At 33.1% G+C, this 24,470-nt stretch overlaps 5 protein-coding genes across 5 annotated transcripts; 3 read left to right on the top strand and 2 right to left on the bottom strand.

Moving 5' to 3' along the window:
• Window positions 1-1,496: 1,496 nt before the first annotated feature.
• ergic53 (lectin, mannose binding protein ergic53) lies at window positions 1,497-11,518 on the top strand. The gene is given in 9 exon segments (XM_074179634.1): window positions 1,497-1,716; window positions 2,018-2,172; window positions 2,224-2,396; window positions 2,840-3,132; window positions 3,957-4,057; window positions 5,642-5,943; window positions 9,338-9,504; window positions 9,507-9,612; window positions 11,144-11,518. Coding segments are annotated over 9 exon segments (1,548 nt in total). The 5' UTR covers window positions 1,497-1,502; the 3' UTR covers window positions 11,181-11,518.
• LOC111508274 (uncharacterized) lies at window positions 11,504-13,875 on the bottom strand. Its single transcript, XM_023163717.2, has 4 exons — window positions 13,718-13,875; window positions 13,358-13,666; window positions 13,085-13,306; window positions 11,504-12,136 (listed from the first exon to the last, which is right to left on the bottom strand). Exons 1-4 carry the CDS (start codon window positions 13,775-13,777, stop codon window positions 11,750-11,752), a joined length of 978 nt encoding a protein of 325 aa, XP_023019485.2. The 5' UTR covers window positions 13,778-13,875; the 3' UTR covers window positions 11,504-11,749.
• Window positions 13,876-15,621: 1,746 nt separating this feature from the next.
• l(1)G0004 (RNA-binding protein pno1) lies at window positions 15,622-16,507 on the top strand. Its single transcript, XM_023163729.2, is given in 3 exon segments — window positions 15,622-15,931; window positions 15,933-16,088; window positions 16,144-16,507. Coding segments are annotated over 3 exon segments (717 nt in total). The 5' UTR covers window positions 15,622-15,715; the 3' UTR covers window positions 16,489-16,507.
• On the bottom strand, window positions 15,681-17,057 carry Vti1b (Vesicle transport through interaction with t-SNAREs 1b). The gene has a single exon (XM_023163741.2). The coding sequence runs from the start codon at window positions 16,978-16,980 to the stop codon at window positions 16,624-16,626; it is 357 nt and encodes a 118-aa protein (XP_023019509.2). The 5' UTR covers window positions 16,981-17,057; the 3' UTR covers window positions 15,681-16,623.
• A 2,119-nt stretch (window positions 17,058-19,176) lies between these two features.
• On the top strand, window positions 19,177-24,123 carry Non1 (nucleolar GTP-binding protein 1). The gene is made up of 6 exons (XM_023163752.2): window positions 19,177-19,335; window positions 19,389-19,863; window positions 20,156-20,691; window positions 22,875-23,175; window positions 23,249-23,436; window positions 23,648-24,123. The coding sequence occupies exons 1-6, from the start codon at window positions 19,288-19,290 to the stop codon at window positions 24,026-24,028; spliced, it is 1,929 nt and encodes a 642-aa protein (XP_023019520.1). The 5' UTR covers window positions 19,177-19,287; the 3' UTR covers window positions 24,029-24,123.
• The last annotated feature ends 347 nt before the right edge of the window (window positions 24,124-24,470 follow it).

Here is a 24,470-nt window from a genome sequence, read left to right as displayed (position 1 = left end):
CATCACGTTTTTGAATCTGCGATCAGTTCTACTAGTGCCATACACCAATCAGTCAAAATAGAAAAAATATTTTTCAAATTCTGATTATGATGAAGTTATTCCGAGGAATAATGAAAATGTTGCTAATGAGGCTGATCTACCATATGAGAGAAAATGAAATGCTGTGGAAGCCACACTCTGAAAGGAAATATTGTGGAAGTCAGATTTTGAAAGAATTTGATTTTTCGGTACAAAATAATGAATTTGTAACACATATAATCAAGTGAAATGGCGACAAAACTAAAAGATTCAAAAATTTAATTTAATTTATCCATTCGAAGAACTTTTCGAGATAGAAACTGCCTCAACACCTTGTTAGATTGTTTTCTGCCTGTTAAAAAATCTGTTTTTTTGTTAACCAGCTGTCATCCCCTACGAACAACAACTCTCAAAAGTTGAAACTTGTGCGAACTTAGAATTAACGAGGTCTTACCTTTCAACGAGTGATTCCTAACACGGAGGTTGACAACTTTACAAAAAATACAAAATTTGGAAAACATAAAAATAATTTATCTCTTCCTTAACTACAAATATAAATTTCAAATTTTTGTATTAGGTATATCCAGTGTATCCTATTCGGTAGCCGGTCGGTTTGACGTGGGTGCTTTGTTTACTCAATCGACCGCCGTGTTAGTCGGTGGTTCAAGCCGCAGGCTTAACGATCAATTTTCACTTGCTATCGTCCAACCCGTGTTAGGAAGCACACGTAAAATGTAACACCTCGTTAGTCCTTAGCTCACACAAGTTTCGTAGGGGTGCGACAGCTGGTTAATGGAAAAAAAATATTTTATACTTTTTTATAACATATTTGATGACACTATTTGTTGAAGCAATATTGATAATATAGCTAAATTACAGAACTATTTGGAGCAATATGTCAAATTCAGTATCATCACAATTGAAATAACAAAAATAATAAATCTTCATGCATTCATAAAAACAAGAAAATAATTCTCAGATGAACAAAACAGTGTAACTGTATAGAGAAATAGGCGGATTATCAATTGCTGATAATGTAATACATGTATTAAATTAAAATACATGTATAATAATAAATACCTCAATATTTACATATACAAATGAAAGTGAAGGACGAGAGACAAAATATGTTCCGAAATAATTTAACTTAAAGCAATAACTTGAAACTATACCGAAATCGTAGCGATAACTGATATTCGAGGAAAAGCTTTAAACGTTTTTTAAAAATAACGATGGTGTAAAATTTGAATTTAAATGTGTTTTCAAAATTATCGTGTTCCATATTACTCGAAAATAATGTCCACTCAATATTCAGATCAGACTGCATCCTGAAACCAAATTTACCTACAAAAAAGTTCATACTGTGAATAATTTTAGCAATATTGTCCAAACATTTATTTAATAGGCGCCCTCTGATGGTAGTTGTAACATGAAAAATTAAACTTCAATAAACAACTTGAAATTAGTTATAAGTCAAGTTTTTTATGAATAAGTGGCCAGTGCGCCAGTGCAAACTTACAAGTGGTGAATTTATTATGGAGTGCTTAACTAATTTAATTTGTATTTTATTAGTTTTGATAAATTACACTGCTGCAAATGTAGTACATAAGAAATTCGAATATAAATATTCGTTTAAACCTCCATATCTAGCCCAAAAAGACGGCTCAGTACCATTTTGGGAATACGCGGCGGTAGTAAGTAAAATTTTATTTGGTACACGTATTGTATTTTAATGATACACGACATGAGTTTCGGTTACGTGTCCTTCTTTAACATGTGCTCCAAAGAAAGAGGAAACATATTTTTCATTTCCTAATTGGACACGTATTATAACCAAAAAAACAGATGTTATGTTTGGAAAATAACATTTTTACCCAATTATTTGTTTTTTTGTATGGAACGTTTTATAAATAACCCTCAGGAGTATTTATCCCACTCTTTTAATGCTCTAAATGAGTTCCCTGGTTTACATTCGTCCATACTAATACCTTTTTTCTAGATGCTATTGCCAGTTCAGAAAATGTTAGAATAGCCCCTTCGCTCAGAAGCCAGAAAGGTGCCATATGGATCAAGCAGCCAGTCAATTTCGATTGGTGGGATGTAGACATCTCTTTTAGAATCACAGGAAGGGGTAGGATAGGAGCTGATGGTTTGGTATTATGAAAGATATTGGGGCTTGGCATGAGTTAACAAACTTGATTTCAGGCATTCTGGTTCACTCAAAACAAAGGGGCTTATGATGGAGAAGTTTTCGGATCATCAGACCAGTGGGTCGGTCTTGGTTTATTTTTCGATTCGTTCGACAATGACAATAAACACAATAACCCTTATATTATGGCCGTTATCAATGATGGAACTAAAAAGTTTGATCACCAGAAGTAAGTACATTACAAATTTCTTTCAGTAATGAAAATAATTTTCAACTCACCAAGTAGACTGAGGAAAACTCTCTACTCCTGAACCCATCCAAAACTTGAAATATTATATGATCATCCTTCAACTCAACCTGCCTTTATGAATTCCCTGTATGCATTGCCTAATCCTTCTCTTTCTGAGGATAAATGTTTCAGTGTTATTTTCGACCAGCAGCTTGAATTCGCCAAACAATCATATGGCTTGCAAAAAGAACCTTTTTTATAAATGAAAAAATTATTCTTCAAACAGGATCTGAACACTACCACTAAAAAATGCTTTGCAACTCTCTTGAACTTTTGCACCGCAGGCGCGCCTCAACCCGAACTCAAGGACAACATACTGCTGACCGTGGAAATCTACCCAAACACATCATAAATGCTTTATTATCATTATGTTTTCATTTTAGTGATGGCACAACACAGCAACTTGCCGGTTGTCTCAGAGACTTCCGAAACAAGCCTTTCCCAACCAGGGCACGTATTGAGTACTACCAGAACACCCTAACCGTATTATTCCATAACGGGATGACAAATAACGAACAAGACTATGAAGTTTGTTTGAGAGCAGAAAATGTTTTCTTGCCCAAGAACGGATATTTCGGTATTTCGGCAGCTACTGGAGGTTTGGCTGATGACCATGATGTCATTCACTTCCTCACCAACAGCTTGCATCCTCCAGGACAAGTACAGTCTAATCAAGGTAAATGAAAATGTGTTTATCATAATTTCAAGTATTTCATTAATGAACTATTGATATTCATGTATGAAACTGACAAAAAAAATTAAGTGAAGAGTAGCAAACAGTAATGTAGCTCCCAAGCTATAAGAATTCCAAATTATCTAAAAGTTCTGGTACATTTCTGAAACTGATAAAACAACTAAAATTGAGATTAATGGAATCTTTATCGAGTATATTACATTATTTTGTTCAAAGAAGATAGATTGATAAGACAATTACTTTAAAAGTCAGTAATAAAAATAATCCTTTATCTGTAACCTGATTAAAAGATAAAGTCATCATAAAATATCTACTAGCTAATTACCCATAAAAATATCATTGATATAATTCATTGTGAGTTTAAAGATTCTGTTTTTTGTTGCTTTAATATCATTTGTTTGGTATAAATGAAGATTTAGCTTTTTCTGAGATTATATTGAAGCTTTGCAAATAAGTCCTAATATTTCTATTAAAAATTCATATTCTGAATTTTATTTAAACAAACTAATATTTCTGGGCAAATTTAGAAATTAAGAAGAAACTGATAATTTTAAGAAAATATCACTTTAATTATCAAAAGCACATTGCTTGGTATCTGCTCTAAGTTGTAGTAGCTTAGCTGTAGTAATTGGGTAACTGGGTGTTCAACGTAATTGTTCCTTGAATTTAGTTTGTTATTGGACTGTAACTATTCAGTATGTTGAATAAATTCATTAATATATAATCTGGATAAGTTAATTGTAAAATAATATCACAGTTCTACGAAAATATATACGATGAAGTCAATGTTTATTGATTTATTGCAGTTACTGGCGAGGAGCAACAAAAATTGCAACAGGAATACCAGGATTATCAGAAGAAATTGGAAGATCAAAAAGCCGAATATAGAAAAGAGCATCCCGATGAGGTGATTTTTCATTTTCATGTTTCTTGTATATATGTATGAAAGTCAGGGTTCTTTGGAGACATTAGGACTGCTATGCTTGAGTTTCAGCGAGCAGAAATGTCATGAGAACATGATAGAGACAGAGAAACATTCTTTATTGTTCGAAGAACAAACATTTTTTTTTACAATGTGTATCTTGTCAGTAGTTTAAAAAATGGACACGTAACAAAACATAAATTAGTCCGAAAATAGTGAATGAACGGTTGAATGAAGATACATCATATTGAATGCTACGTCAGACCAGGGTAATTATACTAACACAAGTAGACTTTAGTATTGCAATGGAATTCGATTTGAAATGTTTCATTGAAAAAGACAGCAACGTAGTAGTATGGTTTCTCACTGAGTTAAGTTTTCAATGTTTTTTTAAAGATCGTTGAAATTTTAATGTCTCTTATCTCCAGTGGTAGATTATTATATATTTCACAACCATTTCATATAAGAGGATCTTTGTTGAGATTTGAGATTGGAATAGATAATTTAATATTTTCTGGCTGCGGAGTACTATAATTCGTTTAGATGGCTTCAAAGGATGTGTTTTCTCATCAGGCATACAGTTTCCAGTATGAATAAAGCTACTACTATCAGAATTATAAACTTGATGAATAATGGTCAACAATAATCCCGATTTTTTGCTTTACACATGCACCGTTTTTTTGTTGGATCACAAACTGAAATAACTGAATTATCTCACTAATTCTACTGGCTGGAAGTGAGGGAAATTGAAGACAGGACGTAGAAAAGGAAACGATTACCTGAAAAACTGACTGTCAACGTTTTGTGCGTTTATTTATGAAATTCAGTTTTAAAAAACCTATTCAAATAACAATTCATTGTTATACTGTGAATACACTTGATAAAGTTATTGTATAGCAAAACATGTATTGCTGTTTTGTAAACTGTCCATTGAAAATCTCACAATAAAGGAATACTTGGGTTTGGTGTATGAGCTCAACGTATAATAACATTCAGTTCCTTTGTTAGTTCACTCCACAAAGCTTTTGCACGATGACAAGTATGATTTGACATGAATTTCTTAGCGTATAACCTCGGAAAGTCTAGAGAAATCTATTTGTTCAAATTTTCTGCTTCAATATGATATCCTTTCTACTCATTTTAAATAAATGATAGCAGATTCTTCTCTTTCACCAAATAAACAAATGACCACCTCAAGTTAAATCTGAGGTTATGTGTCTGCTGTCATAATTTTAAGCGTTTGGATTGGTGGAGGAATTATAGAGGAGTTTGGCAACATTTTCATTCCATTTCCTCTCTTCTTTCTATTCCCTCATTTGAGGAATGATCTCTTTTGGAAATAATAGAGAAGCGAGGGAGTAGAAAGCAAAAAGTAGTAATCCTTTCTATCAAAATCCAGAATAGTGATCCTGAGGAGTTTAATGAGAAATATTGTTTTATGAAAGCCACAAGAATCTATTTTTTGGCCTTTGAAATGAAATGTTAGAAAAATCCATCAGCTGTCAATAATCCTCACCTGTACATCAGAGGATATCAAATATTCATTCAAATAATTTTTTATCTTCATAGAAAGAACCGGATTTGGACGACTGGTATGAATCAGACTCTCAAAGAGAATTGAGGCAAATTTTCCAAGGCCAGAATCAAATCTACGAAGTTATAAAGGAACTCAACAGGAAACTAGACGAAGTAGTAGGCAGGCAAGAAAGAACGATGAGTCTAATAAGCCAGCAAGGTGGCGTACCACAGGGAGGAGGAGCTCCTCAAGTCGGTCAAGTCGGAGGGGGCTATGTTGATACCATAAAAAGACACGAGGTCGATGCTGTATTTACTAACCAAAATGTCATTATAAACTTATCGAAAGAACTGAGGTATGTGAAAAACTTAGTATTTCTGAATAGTATTGTGTTTCCTTGTTCCTTATTATTATCACAGCAGTAAACTGAAAATTCTGATGACCTCTTGCTACCTTTTTTTATAATTTTCAACAAAATCACTTGATTTAGTGCCAATAATTTGTGGTTTGCATTTGAAAGTTCACTGTTCAGTTTCAAATTCGTTTTTAAATAATTGTGCAGACTCTTTTCGGACTTCTTACATTTCTTTATCAGTTTCCTAGTGAGAAGATCGCACTTGATTTCAATTCAATTTTTTTCAAAGTCAGATCAGTGTTTCATATTTTCAGTTATATTATAGAACATGTAGATCATGTAATTCAACTCATCATTGAATTTTTCCATATCAAAATCATAAATATCACCTTCCAAAAGAAGAGGTAACCGAGGTTTCTCTTCTTGAGTTAGTCTAGTTCTTGTACTTTTTTCCGCCTGTTGGAAATTCCAAAATGTTACGAAAAAAATCTTTGTTTCATCTTCCTTATGTAACATATGCACATAGAGGGATAAAGATCCCAGGTTGCAAAATACACTTTTTGTCATTTTCATTGAGATGGGAAGATTCCAATTGGCAATATAATAAATTCAAGTTGTTATGCGATAAGGTCTATCTCTAACTCTTTGGACTATCACTCTGGTAGAAAAGCATACTTTGCTCTTTTCGAATCCCACTTGCGGTACGGAGTTTGTTTCTGGGGTAGCAGCTGTCAAAACTTAATGAGTCAAGTTTTCACAATTCAAAAAAGAGATGAGTCCAAGATTCCTGTAAGCCCTTTTTTTAACTCGTCCCATCTTAACAGTCTACTGCCTCTTTATTTCAGAAACAGTCTGTCTAATGCACAAAAAGCACAAAGATAACACCTCTAACTTGTCTCGCAATCAATATTCCTATCCCGTCAACAGCACAAATTAAAAACTCGATTTTTTATCATAGCAAAAAATATTTCAATCTTCTCCCCCTTTCCATCAGAAAGTTACAAACAGTTTCAAAAAAGAGTAAAAAAACTTCTGCTAGATAAAGCTTAAGCTAGTATTGAGGAATTTCTTTCTGATGACTTAGCAACTTATAAAATTTTTATCACAGATTTTTATCATAGACTTCTTGAAGTGTGCTTGAGCCATATTAAGATCTTGTTTTAATTCTTGACCTTTATTTTAATGTTTCAGATTGGTTTAGTTCTTAAACCTGCTTTGTCAACAAAACCTAAACTTTAATGATAATAAAGCGTTTCTGACTCTGATCACCAATTGAGTCCTTGAGAATTCAAACCATTCGATTTTTAAATCATGATAAAACGTCTTTCGTGCTCACTTTTCAATAGCGTTCTTCCAATAAAATGAACTTGAAACCAAAGAATTTGCGTAAAAATAAAATGAAACACAATACTCGAAAAAAATTTGTGGCACGAGCTTCTATCACTGGGATAAAAAATCAACAAGCTATATGAGACTTCTATACAGCAGTAGGATAAGTATTATTGAAGAATTCTGCATTCATCACTTACCCACAAACTTATACGAGAGTGATCTGAATAGTTTTTGACCTCAACATGAAGGTAGCAGCACTCGTAAATAAAAGCTTGTGAATTTCGTTGTTCATCTGTTAGCAGTTACTCCCCAAAGTTCTAGCTATTTTGGACGCGCAGTTGTTATAATAATAATAATAATAGAATTTATTCATCAATCAAAGGTTATACAAGGCATTATACATACACACATGCATAACACTTATCAGGCTAGTCAAGAAAGAAAAGAAGGTAATCTACAAATAAATTGTTAAGATAGTATAAGTATGGTCGTAAAACAAACCAGAAAAATTGTCAGTCTCACAATTATGAGATATCACGAATTATAAAATTCTTCAACATAAAATACTTTTTCAAGAAGAAAATTTTTCAATTTATTTTTGAATAGAATGTCATTCAGATTCACATCTATCAAATCTTTTATTTTATTGAAACACTTGATACCAATATGCTTTGGTGAATTTTCATAGACTGAAAACCTTGAATAGGGTTGTCGAAGTTTTTCTTTATTCCTAGTATTATACATATGAGTGTCTTCATTCCTAATTAGTTCATTTTGGTTACGTTTTATGTACCTAATCAGTTCAAGAATATATAAACATGGAAGGGTTAGTATTTGGAGATTCTTGAATAAAGGTTTACATGTTGTGGTTGGATGAGCATGACAAATCGTTCTTATTATCCTTTATTAAGATACAAATGCCCTTTCAAAGTAACAAGACGACCCCCAGAAGATCACGCCATATTGTAGAGTAGACTGTACCATCCCGTAATATAATAGTCTCAAGATGTCTGCTGATACAGTATCTCGCAGATTTTTATTATATAGCATGTAGTGCTTAGTTTCGAACATACAGTATTTATGTATGCTTCCCACGTTAGCTTACTATCCAAAGTAACACCTAAGAACTTGGTGGTTTCCATAGATTGTATAGATTTACCAGATAAGATTAAATATAGGTCATAATTTGGATTCATGTTTTTTGGCAAGAACCGGACATAATTGGTTTTCTTTCTATTCAGGCTGAGGCCATTCTCAAGGCTATACCTTTCTATTTCATTAGTTGCCTTGTTACTTAATTTTGTTAAATGATAAATGTTATTGTGTGACATAAGAATATTTGTGTCATCAGCATATAATATCATTTGATTTGCGAATTTACAGGTGTCTTCAATGTCACTCACAAAAGCTACAAACAATAGTGGTCCCAGGATTGAAACCTGTGGAACCCCTGTTATATGTCGTTTGAGTGAGCTGCTGTGTTTTTATGAAAATAGACAAAATCGAGTATGGAGCTGTCATTAAATATTTGTTTTTGAAAGGCAAAACGCCTACGCAAATCAAAGATGAGTTGGATTCTGTGTTTGGGGACTCTGCACTATCATTTACCACAGTTACATTTTGGGCAGCTGTATTTAAACATGGCCTTAAGAGCCTGGAAGAAGATGAACGTTTCGGACGTCCAAAAACTGCAACTAGCGACGAAAACATTGCCAAAGTTCACCAAATGGTGCTAGACACCGCCGAATTGAAGTGACAGATAGCCGAGGATATGGACATGTCAAAAAAATGTGTTTGTCACATATTAAATCAAAATTAAGGCATGAGAAAGCTGTCCGCCCGTTGGGTGCCGCGTTTGCACACGAATTACGATTTGAACTCCTTGACCACCCGCCTTACTCCCCAGATCTAGCCCCAAGCGACTTCTTTTTGTTCCTTCATCTAAACGTATTATGTATTAACATCTATTCCAATGTTAAGGCAGCCAACGTGTTGAAATAATAATTTTACTTTTTGATACTTGAACGATTTGATAACAATCTATAATTTTTTTATGCACCAGGCAATTCATCCTAGAGTTGAAGCAAAGAGCTGACACTATTCTTAACAATCAGGCCAAGCAGCCAACAGCCCAAGTCCAGGCCGTGGGCTACGATACTCAGTCTCTAATATCCGAAATGAGGGACGGACTTAATCACGTCAAACAGAACCTAGCCCAGCTGAGCCACCAAGGGGTTCTCAACAAGGCTGTGAAAATATCAAATGCGTATCAGTGACAGCAGTGCTGCTGATCGCTGCGGGGCAGTTGGCAATCATTTTAGCGTACAATTTATACAGGTGAGTTGTTTTTCCTCAAAATGGGAGGTACAACTAAATGATACTTTAAATTGAAAGGGGTGTATTTTCAGAAAATGTTTCCGCTTTTTCTTCTCCATCTTCATACAAAAAAAATGTGAAAATCTACCAAAGAAAGGAATAAGGCAATTGATTTTGGAATAAACTCTTTACAAGATGTTTAGATTCATGCAAAGAAGATGGAAGATTACCACATTTGTTTGTACTTCAGTACTACCAATTGTGCCAATCCATTCAATATTTGTTTGTATAAAGATCGAGAAGTAGAAAGCCACGTTTTTTCCCAAATGTATACCCCTTTCAGTTTGAATATAGCATTATTTGACATTATGAATCAAGTGTTAAATGCTGAATGTTATTTCAAAGTTCATTTTAACGAATGAAAAAAACTTGAGAAGTATGAGCTGTGAAGTACAATTTTTTGTTTTTTTGTTTCTTTAGCCATTAGTCATTAGGAAGCAAGGTATTATAAAAGCACCTTTCTAAAATTTCTCCCGAATTATGAGGTGATCAACTATTTTTATTGTAACGATATCAATTTTTCATGTGCTGAAATGAAAAATATAAAAATAGAAAGTTAAAATGTTTCCACTTGTCTCAATAACAATCTTACCTTGAAATTAAACTCATTGATTCCTATTTTTTCTTATTAGAACTTTTTTTAATTTTTACTACAAATGACCGAGTACAAGACATATTCAAATAGTTTTCAAGATGAAAGAAATATATATATATATATATATATATATATATATATATATATATTACAAAAAGGATTTGAAGCTCTATGACTTCTATTTGATTATCTGCGAGCGCTTTCGACATCTGGTCGTACTGTCCTCTTCTATCTGAACGTGTTATCCTGTTGTGTGTTTTTGAACGGTCCGAACGCCTCAATTCAGGTACTTCTGTTCCTTTAGGTAAATTTGCCTATATCTTGTCTTTCATCTACATATACAGGCAAATTTACCTAAAGCAACAGAAGTATCTGTATTGAGGCGTTCGGACCCTATAAAAAAACACACAACAGAATAACACATTCAGATAGAAGAGTGCCTAGAAGATGACAGCACGACCAGCTGTCGAAAGCGCTATATATAAAACTAGTCAAATTGTAAAAACTCAACTAACAATCAAATACATATACTCATGAAAGAATGTCACTAGATTAAATTTTCTATTAGAAAAAGGTTCGCAGAAACTACATATTTCACCCTGAATCCTGAAACTGAGATGCTGGTGTAGAAGTAAAGAAATCGAGATCTGTTTTATTTGCCGCTCTTATAGTTCGTGGTACAAAGGGAATGAAGGTACTGATTTTTTCTACAGTATGGTTGAGAAAATGTCTTATTTTTAGTAAGTTTAGGAGAGGTTGAAAGTCCGATCTTGGATAGCAATGAGGAATATCTCTTCTGTTATAGAATGTTTCAAGATCTATGAGAGAATGTAGTTGAGGATAGTTACATATGTTGATGCTGAATAAAATAAATTTACTGTAATTTTCATTTTTCAGGGATAGCAAGGATAGCCAAGCGAAGAAATTCTATTGAGTTGTGAACGTTCGCGATTAACTAGTGGTTGGTTTGTGGGAAAAAACAGTCAAGCTTCGATTGATGGAAACAGTATAGAATGGGTTCAGAACAATTTTCGTCTTCCTTATCAGTTTTTGTACGAACTCACTATTTATTTTTATTTCTCTTGAGAAAACCTTTGTAAATTATTGGGACTCTCTTTACATCTACCATTTCAAATGACATTGTTTCTCTTTTAGAGTAGTTTTTTCTTTTTGGCTGATAATTGTTGTAAGACATATTTTTATATGTTTGTGTAACAAATTTTTAAATGTTTATAGGTAAGAATTCAATAGAAACTCTAGTTTTTTGTTAAATTTATTTATGAATGAGTTTCTGCTCCGAAACTGATCCTAATATAATCCTTTAATATAATATAACAGATCATCTGCAAAATTGAAATATTTACCACTGGAATAGTACCAAGTAGCAGGATAGGTCATTGCATAATTTCTCATTTTTTTTTTGTGAAATTCTGATTATCCATCTTGCTGCTGTACCCGTTCGAGGAGATTAAATAGTTTCCAAGCATTGCCAAGCTGGAAACGTTACTTTTTCTGCGAAAGCTTATGCTTCAGGTACTGAATGTCGTCGCACTGCCTGGTGATCGTTTCATTCTGGGCAGCCAGATGCTCCGTCATAGCATCAAGCTGGCTCTTGTAATTGTTATTGGTCGTAACAAGTTCTTCGCGACTGCTCTTCAAGCTACTTTTCAACTGATTGTGCTCCAAAGTTAGATTTTCTAATCTAGCTTTCAAGGCCAGATTTTCGGCCCACGCTGAGTCTGTTTCCGACCTTAAAAGTACATTCGACTCTAGGACCTCGCTGAGTTGGGATTCGTAGTATTTGGTAAGTTTGTCATTCGAGTCGGGTCGAGACTTGAGCAGGGTACACTCCTTCTTCCACCGTTCTGCTTCAGTCTGCCATACCTTCGCCTAAAACTTTGAACATTAGAAGTATACAAGTAATGGTAAATATTCGTATCAAAGGCTCGTGAAAGTTTTGTTTTTTTTTTTAATTAGACATATATTTCACGTTTCTAAAGCTAAAACTTGGTAGTTCGGACTACATTTGGAGATACAGCCACTCGATAAGCTGAAAAACAATTCGATAGCCAAATTTGCAAAACACTAACTTTTATGCCTCTTACCAACAAACTAAACATGCTAAAATGCTGAAATTGTGAACATATGTTCAAGACAAGTGTACCAACATAAAAAAAAACACTAATCAAATGTGCGTAGCCCCCGAAGAGTACAGAATTTTGTTTCATAGTGATTGGAAATGATAATTTGGTGAATTGCTCAATTTAAAAGAAGGTAGAAACAACATGTGAATGTTTCATACAGTGTACAACTTATAGTGTACATTTCAGTTGGAAATGTATAATCTTCAGAAGAAAGTACTATGTACACGTTAATGAATAAGAAAGCTTCAAAAAGAGTGATGATCTTTTTGTTTTCCAAGACAAAGTAAAGAAAAATTTTGAAAGTTGATAACACAATTTTCATTTCTTGACTAGGACTGTTTGTGACAATGCCAATACATAATAACGAAAACTCATTATTTAGAACATGATTTAGAGAAAAAGGTTGTTCAACAGAAATAAAAGTTTTTTTTGTGTGAAAACATTTGCATTAGGTTAATTTGCAGTATGAGATTGTGAAAAAAAAAGTAATTTTACAGTTTTTCATTATCAAAAGTGATGATAATTTTATTATCAGAAGTGGTGATATTTTGAGTGGCCATATTTTCTGAAGTAGAGAAGTTTCAACCTCAGACGTGATTAGCAGCCAAAATTTTTCAAGTCTAATATAAAAATTTTCAGCAAATAGAGCATCCGTCAAAATGAAGATTTATCCAAGTAATTGTCACCCACTCACATTCTCTTCACATGAATCAATGGACTGTTTCCTCTGCGCACTGCTGTGTGAAAGCTCACGGACTAATTTCTCCAACTCATTTCTTTTCGTTTTGAACTCTTCCCTTTCCTCCTCGATGGTTTTTTCCTTCAGTGCAAGTTTTATTTGCGAGCTTGCCAAAACATCTTCCAGATTCTTAATTCTCTCTTTGTATTCAATTATTTCTAAATCCTTGTCAGACACCTAAAAAATATTTGCTGAGAAACTCGTCTGATCTGAGACAAAGGCCTTTACTGAATTCAATAACTGGGCATTTTCCAAGATTTTCTTTTGGAGTTCTTCGTTCAAAAGGCTTGAATCGATACTAGGAGGAATTTCAGTCACTTTGTGTTTGCTTTTTTTACCCTGAACAGTGTTTTGTAGCTCTTGCTGCAATACCATTATACGTTTTGTTAACTGCTCATTTCTAAAGTTCAGACTCTCCATTTCCTGATCCCGCTTCCTAGCAGTTTGTTCGTGTTTTTTAAGGAGCTCGTGGAGCTCCGCTGTTTTTGTTTGTTCATCTAATACAGCTTTTTTTAAAACTGTTGCTTGTGATCGAACCTAGAAACAATTATTTGTAGGTTACGAATAACTTTTTCATTTGTTTCTTACTTTCGAGTATTCGGTAGCTAGTCTTTGATATTTTGCTTCCAAATTCAATTCCATATCCATATTTTTCAGATAAAAGATGTATCGTATATCACATTCATCTTTCTGCTGATTGTTGATTTCAATCCACAAAACTCAAAATAAGACGAGTTCTTAAATTAAGCAAAAAATTTCTGATGGATTGCTTCAACTTCAACCAATAGAAACGCGCTATCGTTTCAAATAGACCAATAGATGAATTAATCGGTGGGCTCGTTCATGAAATTAAGAACTCGCCTATACGTGCGTCACTGACATGTGAATTCTATCAATGAATCAAACATTCTTTGATATACTTGCATTATCCGCATTCATTTTGACACCTTGTAATACAGAATAATAAACGTTTTCTGTGGCTGTGACCGTGGCTTTCCCTGATTGACTTTATACTATTTATTTTGAGACTCAAGGCAAGAACTGTCGCATTCGTTTTAAGTCGTAACATGTTCCGGTTTACCCGACTTTATAATAAAGCACAGCTACACAGACCATAAATTATAAATTGGATTTGCGTCGTTTTATAGATAAGTTTTTTTTTATTAGGACTGAAGCACTTGTGTACGAAAGTGTACAAGGGTTACCAAAGTCTAAAATATTATTTTTACACAATTCACAATTGTAACTGTGAATTTCACAGTTACGACTGTGAATTGATATGAATCAATAATAAGAAATAAAAATGAATTAACATTTATTTCCATTTATTTGTTGAAACATACCTTCGTTATTACAAGAATTCGGTCAATAATGATAGAAAGTGAACGGCTTAAGAAATGAGAATGACAACTTATATACCTTCAAAATTGACAAGTTTACCACTTTTGTGTTCAATCACTTTCTTACTTCTAGTAACCAGAATTTCTGACAGACATTGCCTGAATAATATATTTTGACAGTTGTCAAGTCCGAACTAGGAAGTCAATAGTTGAATTACTTTGCAAGTGGGAACTGGAAGTCATACTCTATTCATTAATCAATCTTATGGTAACTAAAACGAATATTGAAAATGGCCGATTCTTTTCAAGTTCTGATGATTCGAAGAAAGATGAAAATCACAAATCAATATTATTTTCTGTCATTATCCGTAATCGATAAAATAAAGGAATAGGTGACTGAAAAAAGGGACCTGATTCAATTTTTGACTTTCTGAGTTGATTGGTTTCTACATCAAATGAAACTTCAGCTGGAGATGACGAATGAATTAAATTTAATGAACAAAAACAAGCCGTCTTTTAATATAATTAAAGTTTCCTGAATTTTTACTTGATTTTCCTTAGATATGATATGTAGGTCTTTCTTCATGTTTGTCCATAAAAACCTGTTTCAACATGATATCATCGTTTTCATTACCTAAATGAAACAATTGATTATAACCGGAACTGAATATTACTGGAGTTTTTTCCCAACACCAAATCGTTATTTTCAACACCTTGACACGTGTTTCGATCACCAAGTGATCATCTCCAAGTGGAAGATAGGAGATGGTGATCGAAACATGTGTCGAGGTATTAAAAATAACGATTTGGTGTTGGAAAAAACTCCAGTAATATCCATTACTACACCAAAGATTCCAACAGTACATCATAACCGAAACTGTTTATTGGAAAAAAGTTCCTAGTATATTTCATGTCAACATGTCATAATCGTTCTTTTGCTTTATGACGTGATAACATCAGTTCAGTATTGATAAGGTTATATCAAGACAGAATGTAATGATGAAATTAGAACACGAGTGGAAAATCCGAGCGTTTTATTGACCTTTAGATTTATAACGCCCTCAAACTTTCAAGGTTGATGATTCCAAAACTTGTCTTTTGCTGGCACAAGTTACTATGGAAAAAGAGAAGAAGAAAAAATTAATAACCTTTTCAAAAGTGTCACAGTGTGATATCTTTTCATCTACTATTATATATGTGGTGTTCATTTCTAATTTTTTTTCCAGTATCTGAAAATATTTAAAATATGGATGATATTAACATAGATACAAATAGTTTCGTCGCTCAGTCTAGAAAGAGACCCAACTCTACTGGAGAAACTAAAATGGAAGTCGAAGTTCACAATGGAATAGAAGGTAATAGTAAAAATAGACCACCCAAATATAAAAAGAAGCGAACCCAATCAGATGTAGCAAATAAAAATGAAATGAGAAAAATCTTAGTACCTTCTCATCGATACACCCGCAATGAAAGAAAACTGGATGAAAATTTTTACCCCTATAGTGGAGCACTTGGAATTACAAATTCGGTACAATTTGAAATCGAAAAATATCGAAATAAGAGCTTGTGAACAAACCAAGGATATCGGTAATTTACAAAAAGCAGAAGATTTTGTGAAGGTGAATGAAATTCAATATTATTTTTGAATCACATTTTAAAACTTTTTTTCAATAGGCTTTTGTTTATGGTTTCGAAGTTGAAGATGCCTTGGCCCTCCTTCGTCTCGACGATTTATTCGTAGAAACCTTTGAAATAAAAGATGTCAGGGCTCTCAGGGGTGATCATCAATCTAGAGCAATCGGAAGATTAGCAGGAAAGGGTGGTAGAACCAAGTTTACAATTGAAAATGTAACGAAAACCAGAATAGTTTTGGCAGACAGTAAAATACACATTTTAGGAAGTTTTCAAAATATTGCCTTGGCCAGAAGAGCAATATGCAACTTAATATTGGGGTCTCCTCCTTCTAAAGTGTACGGACAGCTAAAAAATGTAGCATCTAAAGTATCCCTGAGAATGTAATACATCATCAAATAAGAAACTATTGTTTTATTACTATGGAAAGATTGGTGAAAAACAAAATAGTAACATTTTATATAATAAACCATGTATACGCCTTTGATTTGAAAAGAGACAACTTTTAAGTATTTTTTAATGCTACTTAGATCTTTTGAAGAATTTTAGATATATTAATGAAACTAATATAATAACTTCTGTGATAATTATCAAGACCAGTATAAGTTTGTTGTACAGTACTTCTCGACCCATTTTACGAAGAACGGACTTTGCATTATCAAGTTCTTCGTTGGCATCTCCCAATCTATCACGAGTACGGAGTAGTGATTCTCTTTGTTGTCCCAACTCTGATATGACTTCATTTCCAATATCTTCAGTTTCCACAGCTATTTGGTGAGATCTGGCCAAGCTCTCTCCTGTTCGTTCTAGTATTTGTGTTCCTTCTAAGACTATTTGCCTATTACGTTCTTCGTAGTCTATATCCCTACCGTTATACATTTTTTCAAATAAGAGCAACAAAATGTATAAAAAAATAAACAATAACCCCTCAAATTAAAAATTGTGAAGAAAAACTATATTAATTCTACTTCTTCACATTTGTATCCTATTGGATGACCTTTGGTAGCTTGACCAGCAGCCATGATCTGTGGAATCACTTTTCAGGATGTATACCTTTTTGAGGCCATAGACTTTCACGGTGAGATTCATGATCAAAGAAAACAATATCCGGGCTGGTAGGTTGTGGTCGAATGGAACCCAAGTACTTGAGATTCTAATCGACCACGGCCCAACCGTCAGGATTTTGTTTTCTCTAATCATCCAAACAATAATTGATATTCAATTAACAACACAAAGCTCTATACGAAATAAAATGAGGAAATTATGATTAAAGCCTTTTTAAAGCAATCATAAGTATTAAATACTCTGTTTTGTTACTTGTATCCTCCACTGAACTCAAAATTTAAGGTATCCTCTGCAATTCAATCTAGTTTCGAAGTATAGTTTCAGTATTTGTTGTGCAATATAGATATTTCACATATTTTTCAATAAGCTAACGAAATAAAATAATTTATGAATCAGAGGATGGTATCCTCATTCTAAACCACTATATGTAGTTAAAACTATAATGAATAAAGAGTATATTCGAAACTTTTCAATGAATTGAGTGAAGAAGTCATTTTGAATGAACAGTAAAATATCGTTTTTTTTCCATCTTCATTCAAATCTTCAGCTTCAGAATATTTCAAATGTTTAAAATTTGTACAACTAAAGAAAACAACACTGACTTGGCTAATGATTCGTCACATTTGTAGATTTAGAAGAACCACGAAGTGAGCGACATTGGATATTAGTATAAAGGCCGCAATACAAATTAAAAGGTTTTAAGTGAGATCAGATTAATAATAAGAGGAGCTCATTGCATGTATTCGAATAGTTCAACATGGAACAAAGTACTCGTAATAGACACAAAACTATAACTTAGTTTAATTATAGTTCTGTGGTAATAGAGCACACGTGATGAGTTATAAGAGTTCTAAAAAATGAATATTTGTTGTTTATTGCTTGGAATTCATGATCTTATTTTATGCAAGGTTGTATTCATTTTGTTGACAAAATGACAAACGACAAAAAGCTTTTCTATCGACCTGTTTTGAGTATTTCCACACTCCACATATGAAAATTATAATGGAGAACTTTATACAGGTGTAGAAAGGGCAAACTTTTTGATTCACCCCGATGAGTTACTTCGTAAAATCAAAGTATTTTTCACAAAAGTATACATCATTATTTATATACTGGAAAGAAATTTCGAGGTTAAACTATAATTCAGAAATTGCCAGAAGAGAGAACTTCTTTGATCGATCAATTTTCTAATTCTTGTACCTATGTATCATCGTCATCTATGAAAATAACTCATCCTCATTGCTTGTGACTATTGAATTCTGTCACGGCCCTAAGGAATCGAAATCACAATCATTCAAAAATTCGTTGTCACATCTACCTTCCATATTCTTCCACAGAAAAGGAAATGAGATAACTCTTCATATCGATTAGTGGATCTGAAAGGTATTGTTTGTGTCAGTTATATATTAGGAAATGTGAACATGTACAACTTTCTCTAGAATCTGAAACTAGTAAAAAAATAGTAAATCATACTCTGTAATGAACATATTTCTTCAACTGCTTGAAATATTATGCATATGTTTGAGTATGTATATTTATCCACTCAATTCGTTGAATGTAATGAAGTTGACCAAACTCAATGAGGAGTAGATTTCAACGAAAATCTTAGACACAAATATCACATGATTCAACTCCGCATTTCACTATCGACCTAGCCTCATCTTTCAAATAATGAATTATTTTCGTCAAAAATACCCTCGACAAATAAATTCTGTTGAATTTAGAGAGGACATTGTTAGATCAAGATCTTCAGATGATGTGGTGCTGCAGGTTTTTCCGGGTTTTCCTACAGCTGAAAAATAAAATGCGCCACTGGAATCAATGAAGTCGTCCCGGAGCGCCAATTAATTTTTATTGTTGTTTTTATTTTCATCGTTGTTTAATAAAAAAGAAAAATTTAAGAGATTTAATATTTCGTTGAAATGTGACGTTGACAGTTATTTGATTTTCCATGACACTGTCACCTTGCCACAATGTTCTCTTCGAATAGAAAAAAAAAAACGTTTTAAAGAAGAAGAGTAATTGCTCCTTTTACTTTTCAGGTTAACATCGTAACATGTGGCGAATGTTGTGGAAGTTTTAACATAAAATATTTAAGAACTTAAAGAAAATCCAACAAAAATGTCGCTTTACAATTTTAAAAAGATAGCTGTGGTTCCCACTGCGAAGGTAACGTTTCGGAACAACTATTTGATATGTCTTCTAAAAACTTTTTTTTGTAGGATTTCATTGATATAATATTATCAAAAACACAGCGAAAGACCCCCACAGTTGTACACAAACAGTACAAAATTACAAGAATCAGAGCCTTTTATATGCGCAAAGTGAAATTCGCTCAACAAAGTTTTCATGATAGGCTTTCTCAAATGTTAACAGAGTTTCCAAAATTAGATGAAGTTCATCCTTTTTATGCTGATTTGATGAACGTGCTGTACGATAAGGATCACTACAAATTGGCTCTTGGTCAAATAAATACAGCAAGACATTTGATTGATACTGTTGCTAAAGATTACGTGAGATTGTTGAAATTCGGTGACTCTCTGTATCGTTGTAAACAACTCAAAAGAGCAGCATTGGGGCGGATGGCAACCATTATGAAAAGACAAGCTTCCAATCTTACTTATCTGGAACAAGTGAGACAACATTTAGCTCGGTTGCCTTCAATTGATCCTTATACAAGAACTATTTTAATATGTGGTGAGTATTTAATGAATGAATAGAATATGATGAGTAGTAAATTTTAATAATAAAGTTTGCAGGGAAGCTCCAAACTCCCTGAAACAGATGATACTTCAAAAATATTTGTTCAAAGAATTTAAATAAGTTTTCTCAACAAAACATATTTGAATAAATTGATTGATGTAGGTGTTTTGAAGCTTCTCTAAAAATTTTGTTCATCAAAATTGACCAATTACTGCATCATTTTCTACATCATTTCCAATTATCTTCCTATTGTAGCTCAATGGATCTCAATTCCTATTCTCTCTAGGTTTCCCAAATGTTGGTAAATCCTCATTCATCAACAAAATCACCAGAGCTGATGTTGAAGTGCAGCCATATGCTTTCACAACTAAGTCACTCTACGTAGGTCACATGGATTATAAATATCTCAGATGGCAAGTAATTGATACGCCTGGTATTTTGGACCACTCACTGGAAGAACGCAACGTCATAGAAATGCAGGCTGTAACAGCTCTTGCCCATCTAAGAGCGTGTATTTTATATTTTATTGACCTCTCGGAACAGTGTGGTCATACTCTCGATGAACAGGTGAAGCTCTTTGAGTCTATCAGACCTCTTTTCGCAAACAAACCATTGATAGTTGTTGCGAACAAGTGTGATATTATCAAACTAGATGAGTTGCCAAAGGAGCGTAGAAATGTACTGAAAGAACTGGAAGAAAATAAAGATATTATAATTATCGAGATGTCTACTGTCAATGATATGGGTGTTATGGAAGTCAAAACAGAAGCTTGCGAGAAGCTCCTGAGCTTCAGAGTTGATCAGAAGATGAGAACGAAAAAGGTATCTATTTGGTATAGTTAGTTGAATTAAGAAATAACTGTTCTTCTTGTTATCTGCTTCATTTTCCTTTTGTTTTCTGGGACAATAGTTTTCAAAACTGTGATAAAAATGAGAGAAATAAGTCACAAGTAGAGGTTGAAGTTGGTATTTTTGTGGCATATCCATTTCCTAAATTATGTATCATTTTATGGAAAAGCATTTTTATGTTTGTTCGCGGGAGCTGATAGTGTTTTTCAAAACACAGTTTTCCAAAAAAAATGTTTTTCTCTAAATCATTAGATTCAGGACAAACTCCACATCTTGAAACTTGTCCAAAAATTGAAGATTTTATTGTTATTGTCTTTGGATGAAAATTTTTGAATAATATTAAGAAATTGTTCCACAACTAATGAAATATCTACATATTTTTGGAATGAGCCAACTAGGAAGATTAGTTGAGATTTAGTTCATTACATTCAATATTGATGATTTTAGTGTAGCTCCTCTTGAATGAAAGGTGAATATTTATATGAAGAGTACTTAATTTGATTCAGATTTATGAAAATAATAATTTCATGGGTGGAAATATAGGCTACGATTTATGGTATTTGGTACTGAATGTGTAGAAAGTGTCTGACAACGTTCAAAATTACTATAATGTATAGAAAATTCAAACAAAATGCAGTATTTCATAACTCAGTAATAACATTCCATAAAAGTTAGGAATAATAATAATAATAATCTTTATTTTAAAGAGTGTTTTACACAAATCGGCGAAAAACAAAAAAAATGAAAGTGTCAATTTTCATAATTCTTAAATCTAATATCTAATAAGAATAATTTAGAAAGTCTTCTACATTATATGGTTCTACTTCAATGAGGAAGGATTTAACATTTGTTGATGTTCAAGGTTTTAATGTTCTCTGGTAGTCTATTAAAAAGTCGTATAGAGGCATAAGAGATATGTTTTTCAGTTGCTACTGATCTATGTATTGGATAAGATATGTTACTACAATTACGTGTTTGATAATTATGAAGGTCCACACACTTTGTAAAATTATTTTTATGTTTATACAGATATAGTACACATTCATATATATTAATTGCATACACAGTAAGTATGTGATTTTTTTTGAAAATTCCTCTACAGGTTTCTTGATATTTCATTTTAAATAAACATCTTATTGTTCTTTTCTGAATGGTAAATAAATGAGTCATGTGACTGTTAGATCCCCAAAACAAATCCCAAATCTTAGTGATGCTTCAAAATTTGCAATATAGATAATTTTTAATGAGTAATCATTTAGATATTTACTTACTACTCTTAAACTGTAAGATAAGTTATTTAATTTTTTTGATAAGTTTTCTATATGGATATTCCACTGCAAATGCTCATCTAAAAATACTCCCAAAAATTTTGAATTATATTCTAATTTCATTTCGCTACCAGACAATTGTACACTACTTGGTGTATCTATTTTTTGTTGTTGAGTTCGAAACAAAATAATGTTAGTTTTCCGGACATTCAATATAAGTTAATTTTTTGCGAACCAATTACTTACTTCACTTAAAAAATAATTTGCCTGTTGAGTTAAATCAAATAAGTTAGAACCAGTAACTAATGAGTTTGTGTCATCCGCATATATAGTAATGCTGCAAGATATATTTACAGGATGCTGCAATATTTTCGAGATGTCATTCATAAAGAGTACAAATAAAATTGGACCTGTTATACTGCCTTGAGGAACCCCAGTGTTATTTGTTTTTACATTAGATTTAACTATCTTTCCATCAATTGATATTTTTACTATTTGTTGCCTATTTGTTAGGTATGATGTGAACCAATCTGATGCAGTTCCACGAATTCCATACCTTTCGAGTTTTTCAAGTAGATATTTATGATTGAGACAATCATAGGCTTTAGATAAATCCAATGGCATCCCTGTCCAAAACATCTATATGCTGAACGAATAAGATACATTATAACAAAAAAGTTTATTATATAAATAATTTCAAATGTTCCCAAAACCACTTGTAACAATACATTATGAAAAATAAAATTAATATTCTATAATCTAATCATACAGAAAGCAACATATAAAACAGTAAAATACAAGGTCTAATATAATGATATATTGAGAAGTTTTAAGTTTGCCAAAACAAGTTACTTATTGCAATTTTCCAAATATTTTTTGATTTGCTAGGTTGATGGTGTGTTAAACAGACTCCATGTAGCAATGCCAAAAACACGTGACGACAAACTTAGACCACCTTGCATACCTCCTTCAGTGTTGGCCAAAAAACAGGAACAGGCAGAAAAGAAGAAACGTAAATTAGAGCGTGACATTGAATTAGAGGAAGGAGATGATTATGTACTGGACTTGAAGAAGCATTACGTTGACATTCCTGAAGAGGAACGATACGACATCATCCCTGAAATCTGGGAAGGCCATAACGTTGCCGATTATATTGATCCCGATATCTTTGAGAAGCTGGCAAGTCTAGGTATGAAAAGGAGCCTTTCACATATCTAATTTAGTTTTATTTCATTGTGCAATGATCCTATGTTATCTTCCAGAAAAAGAAGAAGAGTTACGTGAAGAAACTGGAATGTATGTCGTTCCGAAAATTGAATTGGACGAGACCATGGAAGAGATCAGGAAGCTTGCCTTGCAGATCAGGAACAAAAAAGCCATCATCAAAGACGAAGCAAGGATCAATAAGCAAAGTAGGAAACCAGTCATGCCCAGGACTGCTGGTGCAAAGGTAAAAAAAAAGGTTTACAGTTCTTGCAAAATCTATTAAGGCGTTTTCAATCAATTTATTGCACACTACAAGTTTTTGTATTTCACACAAAAGTTTCTATAACTCTACCCATTCTTTAGTTTTCATATTTAATTTTATATTTTTTTTTGTTCTACAAACTCATCATCAATATTTTCCCATAATGCAATAACAAAATGAATGATCCTTTCAGGTTAGAGATCGCTCTGTATCAAAACTTCGTAACGACATGTCCAAACTGGGAGTAGACCTAGCCGACAGCGAAGAAGCTCATTTCACTAAGACCAAACAAAGGAGCAGATCCATGGGGCCTCCTGCTAAACGAATGAGGATGGAAACCAGTGACAGCACGTCTCTCAACAGATCCAGGTCAATGTCCAAGCCCCCCAGAAACGAACTAGGAGTCAAGGATGTAGCCATGAAGAAGAAACTGGCTAAGATCGCACATCGCGCCATCAGCAAGAAAGTCAAGAAGATGGGTCTCAAGGGAGAGGCTGATAGGTTCATCGGAACCAAAATGCCCAAGCACTTGTTCTCCGGGAAGAGAGGAACAGGAAAAACTGATAGAAGATGAGGGAAATCCGTTTGTTTTGTTGGGTATATTTTATTAGGAACATTGATGTGTTATTTTGAAATTGTGACACAATAAACTAACTGTTGAAGAATAAACGCATTGTCTTCATATAGATCCATCTTCTATGACTACTTTATGCAATAAGATAATACCTTGTATTTCATGAAAAAATAGTCAATACTTAAAGTTTAACTTGGAAAGTATCCATCAGATCATGAGAGAAATTATCTGTATCAAATTGAAACAGTCAACTCCAGGTTATCAAAAAAACTCCACAGCACTAATCTTTGATATCGAAAAATTTGCATCGACTCTTAGGTCCACTTCAAGAATGTTTCTATTTCCATGAGATGAATAATACAATTTTTCTACACCTGTACTCTAACAATACACTTATATGACCATAATCCGTTTCATAATGATATCCATTATGATACAGATT

Source organism: Leptinotarsa decemlineata, unplaced genomic scaffold, assembly GCF_025532065.1.
Source record: "Leptinotarsa decemlineata unplaced genomic scaffold, Ldec_3_MD MMD2_tig00026282_RagTag_RagTag, whole genome shotgun sequence".
Taxonomy (NCBI): Eukaryota; Metazoa; Arthropoda; class Insecta; order Coleoptera; family Chrysomelidae; genus Leptinotarsa; species Leptinotarsa decemlineata.
Note: the sequence above shows the minus strand (reverse complement) of the source record. Positions and strands in the feature narration are given on the sequence as shown.

Coding starts and splice junctions, on each gene's coding strand:
- LOC111508274 (XM_023163717.2), bottom strand. CDS start 13,777: ATGGATATGGAATTGAATTTGGAAGCAAAATATCAAAGACTAGCTACC. Junction 13,307..13,357: donor ATGCCCAGTTATTGAATTCA/GTAAAGGCCTTT, acceptor AATATTTTTTAG/GTGTCTGACAAGGATTTAGA. Junction 12,137..13,084: donor TTGATTCATGTGAAGAGAAT/GTGAGTGGGTGA, acceptor TCAAAGTTTTAG/GCGAAGGTATGGCAGACTGA.
- Vti1b (XM_023163741.2), bottom strand. CDS start 16,980: ATGTATAACGGTAGGGATATAGACTACGAAGAACGTAATAGGCAAATA.
- Non1 (XM_023163752.2), top strand. CDS start 19,288: ATGTCGCTTTACAATTTTAAAAAGATAGCTGTGGTTCCCACTGCGAAG. Junction 23,176..23,248: donor TGAGAAGCTGGCAAGTCTAG/GTATGAAAAGGA, acceptor GTTATCTTCCAG/AAAAAGAAGAAGAGTTACGT. Junction 23,437..23,647: donor CCAGGACTGCTGGTGCAAAG/GTAAAAAAAAAG, acceptor TGATCCTTTCAG/GTTAGAGATCGCTCTGTATC.